This window comes from Onychostruthus taczanowskii, unplaced genomic scaffold, assembly GCF_017590055.1.
Source record: "Onychostruthus taczanowskii isolate IOZ18803 unplaced genomic scaffold, ASM1759005v1 scaffold119, whole genome shotgun sequence".
NCBI classification, from domain to species: Eukaryota; Metazoa; Chordata; class Aves; order Passeriformes; family Passeridae; genus Onychostruthus; species Onychostruthus taczanowskii.
The window spans coordinates 562,771-580,328 of record NW_024498340.1 but is presented as its reverse complement, the minus strand read 5'-3'; the positions used below and the strand labels follow the sequence as shown (position 1 = coordinate 580,328).

Genomic DNA, 17,558 nt, shown 5'->3' with positions numbered 1-17,558 from the left:
CCTCGCTGGGCGCTCCGGGCGGCGGCGGTCCCGGCTCGGCGGCCGCCCGCACCGACAAGGAGACGGTGTACGAATGGTTCGGGCTGGTGCTGGGCTCGGCGCAGCGCCTGGAGTTCATGGTGGGGCTGCTGGACCTCTGCAACCCGCTGGAGCTGCGATTCCTGGGCTCCTGCCTGGAGGACCTGGCCCGCAAGGACTACCACTGCCTCCGCGACTCGGAGGCCAAGGCCAACGGGCTCAGCGACCCCGGGCAGCTCGGCGACTTCCGCGACCCCGCCGTGCGCTCCAAGCTCATCGTCTACCTGGCCCTGCTGGGCTCCGAGAACCGCGAGGCCGCCGGTCGCCTGCACCGCCTCCTGCCCCAGGTGGACTCCATCCTGCAGAGCTGCCCGGCGGCGCGGCGGGCCCCGGCCGAGGAGGAGGAAGAGGAGGAGGAGGAGGGGGACGTGGTGGTGGTGATGGACGGAGCCGCGGAGAACGGGCAGGCCGGGCTCCCCGCCGCCCAGGGCCTGGGCTGCGGCGCGCAGGAGGAGCTGCTCCTGCTCTTCACCATGGCCTCTCTGCACCCGGCCTTCTCCTTCCACCAGCGGGTCACCCTAAGGGAGCACCTGGAGCGGCTGCGGAGGGCCCTGTGCGGGGACCAGGAGGAGGAGGAGGAGGGCTTCGGCCGCCACCCAGCCCAGGTAACGGCGCGTCCTGCGCCCTTCCTGCTGCGCCATCTCGGCGGGTGGTTTCGTCCTTCCATCGCTCCCTCCTGTTTTCGTAGGAGCGGCTGCTTGCTTTCCCCGAACCCCCCCCCTCCCCACTGGGATGTGGTCCCTTCCGTCCTCCCCCTACAACGGCTGTGTCAGCCCCGGCCGCCCCCACAACCTCCCGCGGAGTGTCTACTACAAATTTCTTGGGGGGAAGGGCTGATTTTCCTAGCCTGCCATGCTTTCTGGAACGCTTTTTTTTTTTTTTTTTTTTTTTCCTGGAACTCTGCCGTGCTGGAGTGCAGGGTGCACAGTACTGAACTGGCTGCCTCGTACGCTGTAGGTCACTGTACGAAGCAGGAGTACAAGCAACGGCTTGACTAGACTTGTAAAAATAGAAGTAATAATAATAATAATGCTAGATAGAGACCAGATTGCCTAAGAGAGCATTCTTTAGGGGTTTCAAACCAATAGAACAAGTTGAAATATTTTTTATATGGAGTCTGCTTCCTTGCTCCTTCGCAGAATGAGACAGGCTTGAACTTGGCAATAATCAGGGCAGCATTCGGGTCACTAGCTCTAAGTGTTCTCTGAAACACCAGGTTCAGTGAGATGGCTGACAACATTAGGGAAGGGGTGCTAATGATTCCACTAAAGAAACAAATCAAAATGTCACAGGTGAAGCTTCTGTGCAGAGCAAAAACTGATTTTTTGGGTGGCTGTCAGGAAACAGGAAAGCTCATCCTGAAAGCAGATGTGCCACTTGTTGCTAGGATGTGGCTGTCACCAGGGATGAGGACTTGCAGTGAGTGACGACGGAAGCATTCTCCTGTGCAGTAGCTCTGTTTAAGCAGAGGTTTTCCCACACTGCCATTCACCGCTGCCCTCTTGATGAGCATTGGCTTTAAAAATTGCCCCATATTTATGCAGCCAAGCTGTCCTCATGGAGCTCTGCAGTTTTTGGTCTATTGATGGCCTCTCGTGCAAAGGGGAAGGAAGGACTGGAAGACGGGTGTTTATAGTGCTGTTCCACTGAACCCATCAGGTTTTCATGAGTTACTTGACAGAAAAGGGTACAAAGCAATAAGGGTTGGGGGTTTGGGATTTTGTTTCTAAGTCTGCTTGAAGTGCAGTCCATTTCAGCCACTTGTAAAAAACTTCTACATTGCCTGCTGTATGAAAGGAATGGCTCCTTCTGTTTGCTAAAGATGGGGTATGCTCTTGAGGAGTGCTCAGAGGAGACAGGGATCAATTTCTAAGCCTTCTGATATTATCTTCATTAACTAAATGCTTATATCATTTAAAGTCCAAAACACATTTGGCAGGTCATAAACTAATGGGCAGACGTTACAGAACATAAATCACAATGAATTTGGAGCATCGGTCCAAAAAGTGTTTATTTTGGCTCATTGGCCTGCATCAAGTCTAGTTCTATCCCAGAAATTAATCCTGAAAGTCCATCTTTCCGGGAAAAAAGATTGAATTGCAGGAAGTGGTAAGATTGGACACTGTCCCTTCTGGATTTAAAGAGCTAGTAACCGGAAACATACTTCCTGCCTGGAACTGGCACAGCAATTGTAGCTGCTCAGTGTGTCCCACCAAATGCAGTTGGGAGAGCAGGCTCCCGTGAACTACTGGGATTGAAGTCAGTTTTGTGCAGTGTTCTGGCTTCAGCATAAAAGCAGCTGTCCAAGTTGTGGTGGTTTTGTTTACTCGGGGAACACTGAGACACCCGAGTCAGCTTGGCTGAACACGCACATCACATACTCCGTAGTCGACACAGCAGCGAAACGGCAACGCTTCCGTAGGCTGTCCTTCCCCTCCCCCCTGCCTTAATGGTTAGTTGTAAATACAGCACAGCCTTTCTGGGAAGTAATGGCTGACAGGGAACAGAGGAATCAGTGCGTTTCTACTGAGTATTTTCAGTCAGCATTCCACGGGGACGGTGGGACCCTCGCAGATAAAACGCTAGAGGAGATGGAGCCAGCAGCAGAGTTAGAGGATTCCCTGGCGAAATGCTGCTGTAGCATTACACTGAACTTGATTTAAAATCCCGTCGGGTGTCCACAGGCCTTTTCTGCTCCTTCAATCTCTGAAATTTGAGTGCCTTCAGAGCTCTGCGTTTGTGAACTGGGACGGTTCATAAAGACCTCTCTGCAATGTTATTCGGCTGCGCTCCATCTCCGGCAATAACCCGCTCCGTGCCGGGCAGCCCAAGCAGCTCCACTCGGGAGCCCTCGCGGTGCTCCCCCTCCGGCCCGCGGCCGCACGGGAAGCGCTCGGGCAGGCGGTGCCTGGGAGGAGGAGCGGGACAGCCGGGCGCGGCGAGGGCAGAAGGATCGGCAGCAGGGGGGAGCGGGGGTGGACACGGCGCCCCAACCCACCGAGCACCGTCATGGCCCGGGGAACGGGGGTGACCCCTCTCTTTGTTTGCGGGGAGGACGGGTGGGTCACGGATCGCCCGCGCCCCGTGCGGGCACAGCCCCGCTGCCCCTCCGCGCTGCCCCGCCGTGTTGGCGGGGGCGAAGGGCCGCTCCGGCAGCCCCTGCGCGGACACGGAGGCGCTGACTGATGGTGGCCGCCGCCGCTTCCCGCCCCGGCCAACATGGCGGCGCTGGCTCCCGGTCACGTGCCCCTGGGGCGGCGCCCGGCCCGGCCCGGCGGGAAGGGGCGGTGCCGCCGTTGCATAACGGGGGGGGCTCGGCCCGGCACCGCCCCGCTCCCGGGGCGGCAGGCGGGAAGCGTGCGTGCCGGGACTGCGGCGGGCCCCTTGGTCGGGCGGAGAAAGCGCAGCAGCACTTCTGCGCACAGGGACTGCGAGCTCAGCTCTGGGCTTGCCGTGCTCCGCGCTCCCGGGCGTTCTCCGCTCCCGGCTTCTGACCCGTCGGAAGGTGGTCACTGGGCTGTTGCTCACCGTGTGGGCCGTGCCGTGAAATACGAATGTATTCTATGGCTGGCAGCAGCCAGGCATAGGAAATCAGCCTGCACACGTGATGAGGGAGTTCAGAGGTGGAGTAGAATCAGGCGGTTTGTCAGTTCTGGATTCTTTAGGGCAAAGGGCTGTGCTCTCGCACGTGGCGTATCTAACAAAATGGCATATCTAACAAAATGGTTCGGTTTGAGGTTTTGAGGAGTTGTAACACCTTGCTTTAGTGAACACCAAGGCTTGGGAGGTTCACCTGCGAAGAATTTGTGGGTGATTTACTAGAGGATAAGGCAATTTGCTTTTTCCTCTTGTTGGGGTTATGTTTTCTGGTTAGGGTCTGTGTTGTCTGATAAAATTGAGCTCACAATAAAGTTGCTTCATGACAAAGGGTTAATAAGATTGTTGCTATTTTTAGTGTCTTATTTCAATGATTTTGAAAAATGTAACTTTTTTAGTGATACATTTTAACAAATTCAGTTCAAAACAGGAATTCAAAAGTTGTGGGAGGTAGGACTGTTGGAGTGGTGTGGGCAGATCTAGGATTACCTTACAGCTGATAAATTTGGTTCCTTTATGAAGTGTTCTGAATTAAGGTTAGGGAGTTTTTATGCTTAAAGTAGAAACACTTGATACTGTCTTCAAATTCTTAATTTAAGGTGTGGTTTATAAGAACAACTTTTGGAAAAATGACACTGGTGCGTTAAACTGCAGAATATCAACTTTGAATCTGAAGTATGAGAATAAATCAGCAGTATTCGCTGCTGAATAAGTGCTAACGTGCAAAAATCCTGTTGATACCACTGTGTATTGGTTTAAGTAACAGAACACATAGCTTAACTCTTGTGTTGGTTAATTTTGTTGAGTAAGTGCATCGTTATCAAATCAGTTTGACTTTATTGTTTATCTTTCTCCATCCCATCGGATGTCTGGGATCAAAATGCTGAAATACCGAAGAAGCTCTGAATATCTACGAACATAATAAACGTGGCTTGCATTAGGCACTGGAATATTTAATCAGGCATACTTGACAGGAATAGAACCAAGGTTCTGTTGAAATAAGCAACCTCCTGGAGATAATGGTTTGTTGAATAGTAATATAATTAGTTGGCTGCAGGATTTTTCACAGAAAGAAAAGTGTCTACTTACAAACAAAAGGGAAGTTTCTATTTACAGAGTATTTTTCTTAGTGCACTTCTATTTATAGGATATTTTGTGTGCAAATTAGAAGAGTGCTTTTATAATTGATCTTCTTCACTTGCAGCAGAATAAGGTAGTAGAATTTAATTTTAGAATCTAAGAGCTCTGTCTGCAGTGCACTGCTTTTAGTGTCATAGAGTTGAGTACAAGGAAAAGTGTATCTTCAGAGTCTGGTTTAAATAAGAGAAATAAAGATAAAAAATGTCATTTCACTCTTGGCAAAGACCTTTTAAATGGTGGCGCACTCCAGGGAAATACGAATGTTTTACAAGTTTTGCATACTGAGATGAAGAGTATTCCAGTTGCCTCAGAGAACCTAGCAGCCTTGTCTCTGAACAGGAATTTCTCTGTCCCCAAATAGGAGTTAAGAATTTCCAGAAACATTACTGGAAGTCTTCTGGAAAGGAAGTCATAGCTAGATAAAAAACTATGCCTAAAATGAATGAGTTCTATCTAGATGTGCATGCTGATGTTCCAGGAAATTGCAGAGTAAAGACTTTCACTGCTTTGAGCCGCTTTAGCTGTTTAATTCTAAATGTGAGGTGTTAGTACAAGTTTGTAGCCTTTCCCAGTCCCATTATACCGGAGTTAATCAGCCTCTTTGTTGTCCCTGACAGTTTGTTCTCCAGCAGAGTAAATGAATACTGAGGGTGTTGAAAATATGCCTGTGACTTCCTAATGCTTGTACTTTGATTGCTGTAGTTGAGCTGTGGTCCGGTTTTCAGGGTTGCCCAATGCTGTCTTATTTATAGGTAGCAGGATCTCGCTGGGCTTGGAGTGCAGAGGACTCTCAGGTTTTTTAAAGAGCTGCAGAAAAGGGTGCAGACAGCTGTGGGATGGTTGTGTCTGTGAACACACAGGATTGGGATTCTGTAGGATTCTGCCCTCTTAAATCTGTCACCTTGTTTGTTTGCCATTATCAGTGTCTCGCCATAGCTGTCCTAGAAAACACTACAGCTGGTTCTTCATTTCTGTAATTGAAACAAAATACCTACTTTTCCTTCAAGAGCTGGTGAATTTCTGTAGTATGCTCCAAGTCTAAGAGTTCATACTTCTGGAGACCAAAACTGGCAGAGATCTGGCTAGAAACTGCATTCCTTTGTGAGTGTACTGCCTTTCCTCAACCTCTTAAATCTTGTCTTTTTGGGAGAAGAAAGTAAAAATACTTTGAACATCTAAAGAAAATTTTGTGTCTTGGGAAATCTTAGGAGCAAGATAACCACAAGACAGAGATTTTCTGTTATTCAAAAATGCAGTACATAAAAGAATACTTTCAAACTATGCTGGAGTTCAAGGATTGGACAAAATGACATCTTGCCCTCTGATGGTAATTAAAAGTAGTAATGAAGGCATTGTCCCTTTCAGTACTGACTGTACTTCAGTGAACTACTCTTCAGGGGCAAATATTTTCTAAATCTTCCTGTGACTTTAGACTGTTATGAGAATAATTTTTTGTATTAGTCTGAACTGCTACATTCAAGTAATTTTTATTCACTCAGCTGACAGTAGCATGAGTACTGATGTTGCAGGGTTGTTGAATAAGCAACCGCCTGGGGATAGAGTAATGCTAAAACTGATGCTTGGCTGGCTCTAGCTTCAAGTTCTGTACTGTGTCATGGATTAGCTAGGTTGGACTAAAGTGGTTTAGGTCCTGTTAGAAGCTCAGGTGGAGGTGAGACTTAACTGTGTTTCTTGCAAACAGGAGGTGCATTATTCCCCCAGCACTGTAAATCACAGCTGTGGCTGCCCTGTCTAGTACTTCAAATGTAATTGCCACAGGCTGAATTTGTTCATGTGATGTGAGAAGGTTGGTATGTCCTTTGTCTCAAAAGTGTTATGATTTGGTAGTGCTATAAGTTAGTCAGTATGTGATTGCTGAAGCTGTCACGTGGTGTCATTTTCTTCTCAGAATCAACTGATATTTTGTCAGGTTTCTGTCTCCATTATAGTGTTTTGTTGCTGCCTCTTACAGGTGAGCTCTTAACGTAGTTTTGCAAAACAAATATGCTTTAAAGTACTTTTAGGCACCTGTGCATACTCTCTATGCAGTCCAGTTTACTAGATATGAGTTTATAGGGCAGTTGCACATAATCCATTTTGAACTGTATGTTCAGCCAGTCAGGCTTTTACTGCACATATTACGGGATTTTATGTCTGGTCACAGAACCATGAAGGGACTGAGATTGGCTGTGACCTCTGGAGGTCATCTTGCTTCAGCCGGGCCACCTACAGCTTGTTCCCTAGGACCATGTCCAGATGATTTTTGAGTGTTTTCAAGGATGTAGACAGCACATCCTGTCTGGGGAACCTGGGCTCAGTCACCCTGACAATGAAAAAGTGTTTCCAGATGTCCAGAGGCAATCTCCCGTGTTTTAGCTCCTGCCTGTTGCTTCTGTCACTGGTCACTGCTAAAAAGAGCCTGTCTCCATCCTCATTGCACCCTCCCTCCAGATGTGTGTATGCACACACACACACATACATTTTTATACGTATAGGTCTTTTTCTGCAAAACTACTTTATAGTCTGTTAGGTCCCCGAATGTGTGGTGCCTGTAGTTTATTCCTGCCCAGGTGTAGGATTTTGCACTTTCCCATGGTGAACTTTCTGAGATTCCTGTCAGCCCATTTCTCCAGCTGTGGTTCTATGTGGAATAAGCATTATTGTTCTGGAGGTTGATTCTACATGTTAAAAGATAAGTTGACATGGAAACTTCTAAGTTGCATGTTGGTTTGGCCAAAAGAGAGATAGTTTGGTGGGTCTTTTTGGTCCTAGATCTTGAGGCTGATTCTGCTCTAGTCTTGTAGAACAGAATAGCTTCTCTGTATCTTAGAACAGTTGGATGGTGCCTTTGCACAGTTCAAAGTTTGCAGATTGGAGCATGGCTTAGCAGCAATGTCTGCTGGGCATTTGTCTGCAGTCCTGGTCTTGCATTTGCCTAGCAGCTTCTCTGAGACAGTACTGGCTTTTTTTGGTTAGGGGACAATCTGTTGTATGAACAGTGGTAAGCATTAAACAGGTTTTGAAGCATTGCTGCTCTGTATATTTGCATTTGTGAGTATTAAATGCATATGCTGGATTTGCATTTTAAAATGGCTAGAATGTTCTATCCCTGTATCCAAGCCACACCCCACAGTGGCAGGGTGCATGTACAGTTGCTCAGAGTGTTGAGTAAGGCTTCATCTCTGCTGCTGTAGTCATTAGGAGAGGGTTCAGCAGCACACAAATACGCAGGCAGTTTCACCTGCTTGTTGCTTCTGGAGAGGTGATGTTGAACCTTTATGCTATCACAGCTATACATTGATACATCTGCATATCACAGCTGTGAAACAATGAGAGCCTGCAAGGTTTGTTATAAGCAAATCATGGCTTTGGTCTTGTAATTCGCACCACATCTGTTAATGATTATTCTGACATCACTCAATTTTTTTGAAGGTGCAGATGCTGTAGTTGATAACTCACAATCATGAGTTAGACCTTGATTTTTTCCAAAATGCCTTCTTTCATCCGGCTTTGTTTGTCAGTTCCCACTTGTAGATGAATGAACAAGCTGTGCCAGTTTACATCTGCATAGCCTGCAAGGCTGAGTAGTGCTGTCCCTCATAGCACATTTACTGTAGTTCTTGCAGAAAAATAATATTTCATATTTGGGCACATAGAACTAATCAAGCTGTCCAGCTGCTGCAAGTGTGTTTCCCTTGTTAGTGCTCATCAGAGCTGATGAATGAATAGTTCTTTCATGAAAGTGCAGTGCAAGCATCAGAAGACTTACGTGCATCAATCGCTTGCTCGTGATGATTAGTAGGCTATCCAGTAACAGATTTCACTGCATATTGCCAAAGCAATGCCAACATGACATTGTTTGATGAGTCATCTACATTGATAGAAGGCAGAGTTTGGACATCTGTCACGTGTAGGTTAACTGAGATCTGCTCAGCTCACATGGCATTAGACAGAGCAACATCCTTCTCAGCAGGATGGCTCACCACTTTGGGTATTTGGTGCTTGTGTTACAGACAAGCACCCCTGAACCTTGAGACATAAATACTTCTGGACTCCTTCAGGATGCTCATTGGTAGAGTAGCATGAAATAAGCCCCAGAGGGAAGAGGGGCCCCAGAAAATTGATTGATATTGCAGAATCACTTCTTCCAAGCTCATTAATGATGCATCCCAATGAAGAGGAAATTGAACAGAAATACTAGGAGGCTTGTGTGGGTAAGTAAGTTGCTTCTCATCAAACTCAAACCTGAAAAGGAAGGCTACAAAGGGTGTCAGACAGTGACAGATAGCCTGAAAGAAATATAGACAAGCTGTTTGAGCAGCCAGGTTAGGAAAGCTAAAGCCATGATAGAACTAAATCTAGCCAGGGATGTCAATGGCAATAACAAAATCTTCTGTAGATACATGGGTGGTAAGAGGAGGACTCAAAGTGAATGGCATATTTGGTCATTTGGGATATGGAGAAGGCCAAGGTACTCAATAAGTTTTTTCGCCTTGGTCTTCACCAAGTGCTCCAGCCCACACCATTGAAGTCATGGCAGCAAAGGCAGGATGTGGGAGAATGAGGAACCACCAGCGGTGGGAGGACATGTTGAAGACTGTCTAAGGAATGTGAGGGTGCTCAAGACAATGGGACCTGATGAGATGCATCCATGGGTCCTGGAGGAATTGACAGTTGAAGTATCTCAGCCTCTGTCGATCATATTTCAGAAGTCATCTTCCATGTTCACACAACACACACGAGTGTAAGGGTAACTCTCACATAAGCCTTTCTCACTGTGAGACTTCACTGCAACTCACAGTGCTGCTGCTAGTGATTAAAATGAAGTGAAGCAGGAAATGTGGGCAGCCCCAAACCAGCTGCAGATAAGTAATTTGATAATCACACAGATCTCCGTGATGGGCTGAAGGATTAACGACATTTCTCCTTGAAAGTGAAACAAGCTAAAAGAGCACCCTAAAAACCATCTCTAAAAATTATCTGCTCTTACAACCTAGACCAGAGTTTTGTATGAAACAGATGACATGTGTTGTATTCACTGATAGGAAAGGACAAGCACAGCTGGCTCTGTGCAGCATGACCTTCCTCAGCAGTGTACCAGGCTTTAAAGGGCTTGTGTTCCTGGTGTGACTGGCACCAGGTAGCAACACATGATGCCACTCTTGATATTGTTTGGCCCTTCGGACTTTGCAGTCACTTGCACCCTAGAATTGTCTGCTCTGACAGTGGCACCTGTGTTTCAGTTCCTTGTGAGTTTGCTGTAGAACTGTCACAGCAGGTAACACCAAAAGTGAAGAGTTGTAGTGCAGCTTAAGACAGGATCTGGAGCTTTGCAGGCTGTAAGATAAAGCTGTGACTGCTCTGGATTTCCCACTGTCTACCTTCTGCGTTGCACTAGCTATTGTGAAAGCCATCAGTCACAGGATGCACACAGTGCATATTACTGGTTAACTTTGGATGTGAAGAATTCTGCAAGTGAATAAATTATGAATTTATTATAGTTATTTTATTTAAATAATGGTTTGAAACATGTAATATTTTGCAGTTTAAAGGGGGTCTTCAACTGCAGTTGTAGTTTGCCTGTTATAGACTGCTGCCATGGATAGAAAAATAAACATTCTAGCATAATTCACTGCAGAAGTATTTGAATGCTGTTACAGAGATTATGTATGTGCTTGGTAAGAAGCAATTTCCTAGTATCAGAAGTGTAGCAGCAGTATTTAATGCTTCTTTGACATGAACAGAATAATTTTTTGAAGTAAATCCTATTTCTATACATCTCCTAAAAAGTGCTCACAGTTTGACTTTTAAACTAGCAATTATTTTTTAGAATAGACTGTGTTGTGTTTTCCATTAATCAAAACAAATATCCTGACTTGGAATGCAAGAGAAGGTCTGACCTCAAATTTGATTGTTTTTAGATCAGGAGTTAACACTTAACCAAATCAAAGTACTTCTGCTTTTTCTGCCCACAGTTGTAATGAAATGTCTGCTGAAACAGTATCAGTGGGTTTTTTGAAGAGTTCTGGAAGTAGTTCTCTCCACAGCATGTTTGTGTGGTGGCTTGTTTGGGGGGTTATTTTAGTAAACTAAACTTGTAAATGTGCTAAAGCTGTTAAAAATTGCAGTATCATTGACATACAGCTTTTTCCTTTCTTACCCCATATCTGACATTGAGCTCATAATTTATTAGGTGTTTGCTGAGATTGTTTACTGAGTGGGGACTGGTGTGAGTTTTATCTTGAAGAAACAAAGCAGGCTTTATATTTGATGGCTTTGAAACATGAATTTAGCAACGCTCATCTCAGAGCACAGACCATACACTGGTTTAATGAAGCAGCTGAAGTGTCCTACATGCAGTCTAAAGGCACTTGCTAACTGTGCTGCTGTTGGTGTCACTGACCAAAGTTAGGTTACCGGCATGCCCAGGGCAGCCTTGATGCCTGGACATTTCCTGGATCTGTGTGTGTTAGATATACTGTTAGGAGTTGCCACAGTTTGTACCCACTCTATAGATGAAGTAAAGCTGGTTTAGTAAGATGAAGCCAGCTTTAGCTGATATATCTGTCTCATCTGAAGAAGTTTGTTGAAAAATTGGCAGGGGATTCAGATGTCTTTTGCCGCCTCTGTGCTTTCTCATTCTGATCTTTCTGTTGTGACAGTCTTGGGGTCCTCTTCAACAAATACAGCAGCTAATCTTGGTTGATGATTTGTCTCATCACATTGCACAAGTCCTTAAAATAACCCAACAAACCACATATATTCTGGCACTTATTATTATGCTTCCTGCATGTAAAAATAAAGAGGGCTCTCTAGAGATTTATATTTTTTCTCTACCCATCTTTTATTAAGGTCTTCCAGTGTTCTTCATCCTGAATGAATAAATCTAGTTCTCATGCAGACCAGTTCCTAAATGTGGTGCATTCAGTTTTCCCGAACTTGATATTTCATCAGCTCATATGTTATACTACTTGTTACAGATAAACAAAGGTGCTTTACTTAAAAAAGATTAATCCAAACACTTGCTAGTTCTTTGTGCATGTACCTTTCTAAGGCAATGTGTTGTTTCCTTGAACATGAAATTAAACAGCTGCATTTAATGTCACTGGATGTTTTAAAGTATTTCTGAGTTTCAGCTTGGTTCGTCCATTTGTTTGTTTGCTTGCTTTTGTTTTAGCAAGACCTGGTCATTGAATAATGTGTAAATTGATACATTAATGTTTCATCTTAATTTGGAAAAAAATTATATAGGCTCTTGTTACCCTAGGGAAACCACTTGTAGTCCAGGCTCTTCTGATACTGTTTTCTTATTTATCATTGTTAGCCTAGATTATTCTTTATTCTCGTACTTATCTGTCCATGTTATCTATCTCCTATGATTTCTTGTTGTGTCCCTTCTTGTGCACTCTATTAATGTCTTGGTATACAATTTTGAAGTCTGCACGTAAATGTGGGGGAAGATGAGCTTTCAGTCTGTCCTTTTCTCTATGAAAGTGAGGGTGTTGGTGGCAACTGCTTGTGTTCTGAATGTTTAGTTGGTAAGAGATGCATGGATTTAGTTGGTTAGAGATGCATGGACTACATGTCCTCGTAGACTGTCCAAGCAGTTACTCAAGATTCCCTGTATAGAAGAGGTGGCAGGCTGAAGGTACAGGGCATGAATATAATTGAGGAGAATATATTTAGAATGTAGTGAGTAGATGACTTGACATGTTAGTAGAAAGAGTTCATGATAATTGTAAATTATCACTGAAGTTCTGAGCTAGTAGTGTTGAGTTGTCCAGCTTGAGATACCCTGTTCCTTACCCTATTCTGTTTTCAAAATAAGGTCAGTGAAACGCTGGAGGTTATAGGTGACATTTGATAAACACATAAATAAAGAACTGAAATGATTAATGAGCACCTTTTTGCCGCTCTCAAGAGCTTCAAGTTTTTGTCCTGTGAAATACCAGATAAAGGGTTTGTGGGTTTTTCTGTAATATCTGCTGTTTAGAGCAAGCTTTGGTAACAGACCTTCTACTAAGACCTTTCTTTGTTTTCTCTTTCTTGATTTAGAACGACTTTTCCCATGGTGACTGCATGTCAAGTAATGAGACAAGTTTGCTAGAACGAACCACAGCACCTCATGATGGACTCCCAATGGCTTCCCACAGACCGCAGCGAGAAGGTATGTTGTCTGAGCTTCCTTTTGAGGAAGGCTTTTAAGGGTTTCCTTGAACATTAAACTCTGCTTGCAGTGGTAGACATCTTGTATGTCTTGCTGTTCATCTGAACAAGAAGCTGCAGTGATTGGTAAGTAAAATAGCTTCTCTGCCACCTACTTGGTCTTTTCTTTGTTATAACAAGTTGTCATTTGTGTTAGCTGCTAACTGCTAGTGAATGCCTGCATGAAAATTAGCTGCAAATGGGCTTGCCACTGAAAAAAGGGTAGGATTTGGGGGAAAACAAGAACATGTAATGCATTTGTATTAACAGTATTTAGATTTTTTAAGCAAAGCTAAACACAAAAATATTGGGAAGCAGTAGATAGATTTTGCCGCTTGATTCAGTTGTATTTGATGAAATTTTAAAAAAAGCAAAGAAAACCCACATATTAGCAGGAGTTACAGAAATGGCAGTTTGGAAAAGTGAAAGGTTTCATAGAAGTCTTGTGTTTTGGCTCTGCTGGGGAGAATAAGAACAAGGCTTCTGAGCATAAACAAAACTGATATGCAATTGCCAGCATAATTTCTTCTCTTTGAAGAAATGAGCATTATTGAAAACAGATTTACTCTCACCCTTTATTCTTCAAGAGAATTAGCAAGTTACTTGTCTACTCTAAATTAGTCAACAGATAGTCTGCAGATAGGAAGGAGCCAACAATATGGAAAAGCGATTGCTATTCATTTTGTCCTCATAAATGTCCTTTCGTCTCTAGTGCGGAGATTTAACTGCACTTTGAAGGCCGACAGTTTGAGAGTTTTTGATTCCTTGAAAAAAAAACCAGAAGAGAAAGATAATGGCAGACTACAGACAACAAACCTGTTTCAAATCCTTTTATGGAGTTCAAAGTGTTCATATTCATGAATTAGAAACCTAAAAGGGGGCATCTCTTGAGTAACACTCAAATAAAGTAACAGACGCACAAAAAATTTGAATAACTTAATCTAGCAAAGAGTTTAAATATTTTTCTGCATTTGTATTATCATAGTGAGAAACCACAGTGAAGGATCAGAATACCTTTGTAATATTTGCTACACAGTTATGTGGTAGAGATTCCCTGCTGCAGAAATCTCCTTACTGGTTAGAAATACCACTGACAGGAAAGCTCAGGTTTTATTCTCAGCTGTGATGAATATGAATTGTTAAAATCTTGACTTAGAATGGAAGCAGTGTCATGTATACATGCTTTACTTAATCGTCCTGGATGCATGTGCTGTGTCCAGAATAGAGGTAGACATGTGAAATGCCTCATTGGTTTGTTTTCTTCTGGCCTAGCCATTTAGAATATTTAAAATATCATTGTGGAGACAGAATTTTAAAAGGAGTCTGTTGAAAGTGTAGAACTAAAGCTGTGCAGCAACAACATTGTAATTACCTGTTGTGTTATGTATTATGATGAAGCGTGCAGCAGAAAGAAGTTAAGGAAGTTGAAGATACTGCATTGTGCAATAAATTTTTTTATACCTGCAGACAAATTTTTAGCATTGAGAACACTCAATAGTTTAAAATAAGCACAGTCTCATTAAGGAAAAAAAGTTTCTGTGAATGTTAATGGACTTAGTTTCCTAATTGTGTATGCTAAATATATGCGTGTAGTGGAAGGCAATTTAAACCACTATTCTCAGTTCCAGTCATGGGAATCAACTTCTTAATTAACTTATGAATATGAATTCTAGTATACATTTGAATGTTAGCCGTTAAAAAATTTTACTGTAACAAAAATTTTGTTGTGCCACGATCCTTCTTCTAACAGCACTTTAATCGATACCAGACAGGTAAAAATTAAGGTCACTAAACATTAATCTTTTCATAAAATATTGATATTGTCTGGCATCCTTAGTTCTTCTCAGATTTCTTTCCTTTGTAATAATAAATCTTCATTAACTGGTAAAAATGAAGTGCTTGTCTGTCTTCCTAATTCCCAGCTAGAGGATTACAACCATTGTACACCAGCACATTCAGTATTTGTCTCTCTACTGAGAAAATTGGATGCTGTAGCACTGTCAGTAGGCTGATTTGCTGGCTTATTGTTCCTTTATCGAAATTGCCAATACTTAATTCTCTTAAAAATGGCATGTTTGGTGGGGATGAGACTTAATTTGTAAATGTAACGAAATTAATTTAAAAATGTTTACATTATATCAGACGATAATTAGCTAATATCCATTAATAAGTTTTGCAACATACAATTGTAGGAGATTTAAGTTTTTTTTTTTAAGAGAAAACACTGTTGAGTAGTTCCCAATATATCCCGTGTAAACATGCAGTTAAAAATTGAAAGGAAAACATTAACTGTTAACACCACCCACCTCCAAAAAAATAAAAGGAGTTTCTAAAGCATTGAAAGGAAGCATGGTTAATGTAGGGCAGGTCGAACTGCTTTTAAATAATTCTTTTCTTTACATGTAAAGATGTGTTCAGGCTTGCACTAGAATAAAATTCTGTTGAATTCTTTGGCCAGCAGAGCAGCAAAAGTGGAAAGCCCATCTCGTCTACACAAGGGTTTTTCTATGGAGTATTACCTGAACAATGCTGTGTGCCCTCAAGAAAGTCCCCAGGCCCTGAAAGCCATATGGTGCTGCAGTTTGCCAGGTCACAGCCAGAACTCGCCTGTTGTTATGTACAGTAGGCTGTGGGGAAGGAATGTGAAAGTAGCAAGTACTTATAGTACCTTTTTAACTTCTCAGTTCAGTTCAATGACACTCTCTACAGTACAACTGTCAAAGCTTTCTTCTTCTTCTTTGTTTTCTGTTTGCTGACACTCATTTCTGTCTCCTTCAGGCCTTTCCTAAAATTTTTTTTTTCACCTAAGTACCCTCAGAAATGTGGGTATTTCGCCTTAGTTTGCCCTGATTTACTACTTGATGTTTCTGATACCTAGGTGTAGAAGGTACTCTGGTTTTTATCAGCCGTTGTTACTTCTTAGAGTAAAGACACAATTTTACTTCCTTTTATTGTCTTTTCACTTATAGTGGTTATATTGTCGTAGTTATGTGACATTTGGTCTAAATAAGCTCTTGGGTAATGCATAGATTCTCATGATGTGTGCCAAAGAGGTTGTCATTAGGCCAGAGAAATACTTGGAGAGAGCGACGTTCTACCTGCTCCCGGCAGTTTGTAGCAATAAAACAGCTCCTAAGGAAGAGTTGCGCTGAGTGCATCAGGATTTAGCCTACAGGCGTGCTCAGAGAGCCTGGGAAAGTAAGGAATGGCTTGCAAACTGTCAGTTTTGAAGTGCACAATAAGGTGTTTTTCTTTCAGCTGTACACATTGAGAAGATAACCCTGAAAGACGTATCAAGAAAAAGGGCTGACAAACATTTGGAGTACACATTCAAAGTAAGCAAATAACCTCCAGGATGTTAAAATTATTTTCTATGTACTGCAGATACGTACAGCTTGTTTCAAAAACCTTCACAGGAGGCAATTTTGAGATTCTTTGGATTATCTTGTGATTCTTTTGAGTTCTGCATGCAAATCAGGTGTTTTACATAATTGTGGGCATAAAGTGTGAGGGCATAAAGTGGGAAGGTGTAAAACATCAGCCGTAGCTGGGTGTGTGACATCAGGAAACCTGGCTTTTTCTAATTCATAAGAATTCTAAACCTTTGTGCTTTGTGCAAGTGGCACAGGAGCACAGTTGTGTCTGCAGCTGTAGATTGTTTGGAGTCCTGTGGTCATCTTGGATCTTGTTTCTCGGTGTTTACCATATGAGGGTGGATCCTATGCTTTTTGAGAAAACTGGAGATTGGTGTCTTTGTTTTGGATTTTGTTTCTTAAGGCAAAACTAAACAAGCTGGAAAATGGCCAAAAACTGGACAGCCCACCTAGTGTAGTCTTTGTGTATTGTGGTAGCTAAGGGCAGCATGTATTAAATGATAGTTACTAAGGCTGTTGGTGGTGATGTTCTAATTGAATCAAAGTAGTAATTTTCTTAGCTAGGGCTGACTAACACTGAGTCATTGTGCCAATAGACGTGAATCTGGTATTATAACAGATTTGAAGTTAAAGTTAAGTGTTCCCCTTTTTCACCCAAAAAAGAATGGTTCATATCAAACATTCTCACTGGTCATTTGACATGGGGGAGGTCTTTGAAGAAGCAAACCTAAAAAAAACATTTTGAGCTGAAAGTTGATGTGTTGATCACAGAGTTTAGTATTGTATTCTGAGATATTGTATTCTCTAAATGGATGCACTTTTCTTTTGTTGAGGACAGTAATATGTAGAAGGTAGCCTTCAAAGTCTTTGAGGTTAACCTGGCCAATTATTTCAACCACATCATAGATTTTATTTAAAGTCAAAAAGCTATTTTAAACATTCAGCATGTAGACAGATTTGATAGTGGTTTTGAATTTCTTTGTTAAACGGGGAATGTGGAGATGTGGCAAGTATTTCAGTAATCTTGAAACTCCGCCTCAGTTCTTTTAGGAAGGAGTTTCCTTTCCTCATCTGTGCAGGTATATTCTGTGCTCTTCACTGTAGATAATTTTGTGCTTGCCCAGACACTGCTTTTTTAAGGTTGTGACAGCAATTGCAGTCATG

General features: G+C 43.0%; 1 protein-coding gene across 4 annotated transcripts in view; it reads left to right on the top strand.

Moving 5' to 3' along the window:
* ZCCHC2 (zinc finger CCHC-type containing 2) overlaps nt 1-17,558 on the top strand; it is a 41,374-nt gene that overhangs the window by 311 nt on the left and 23,505 nt on the right. For all 4 annotated transcript variants that reach the window (XM_041427750.1, XM_041427751.1, XM_041427749.1 and 1 more), the window contains exons 1-3: nt 1-683; nt 12,871-12,982; nt 16,279-16,355. The exon at nt 1-683 is cut by the window's left edge and continues 311 nt beyond it. In XM_041427750.1, coding sequence (XP_041283684.1) covers nt 1-683; nt 12,871-12,982; nt 16,279-16,355 — 872 coding nt within the window. The remainder of the gene's footprint in view (nt 684-12,870; nt 12,983-16,278; nt 16,356-17,558) is intronic.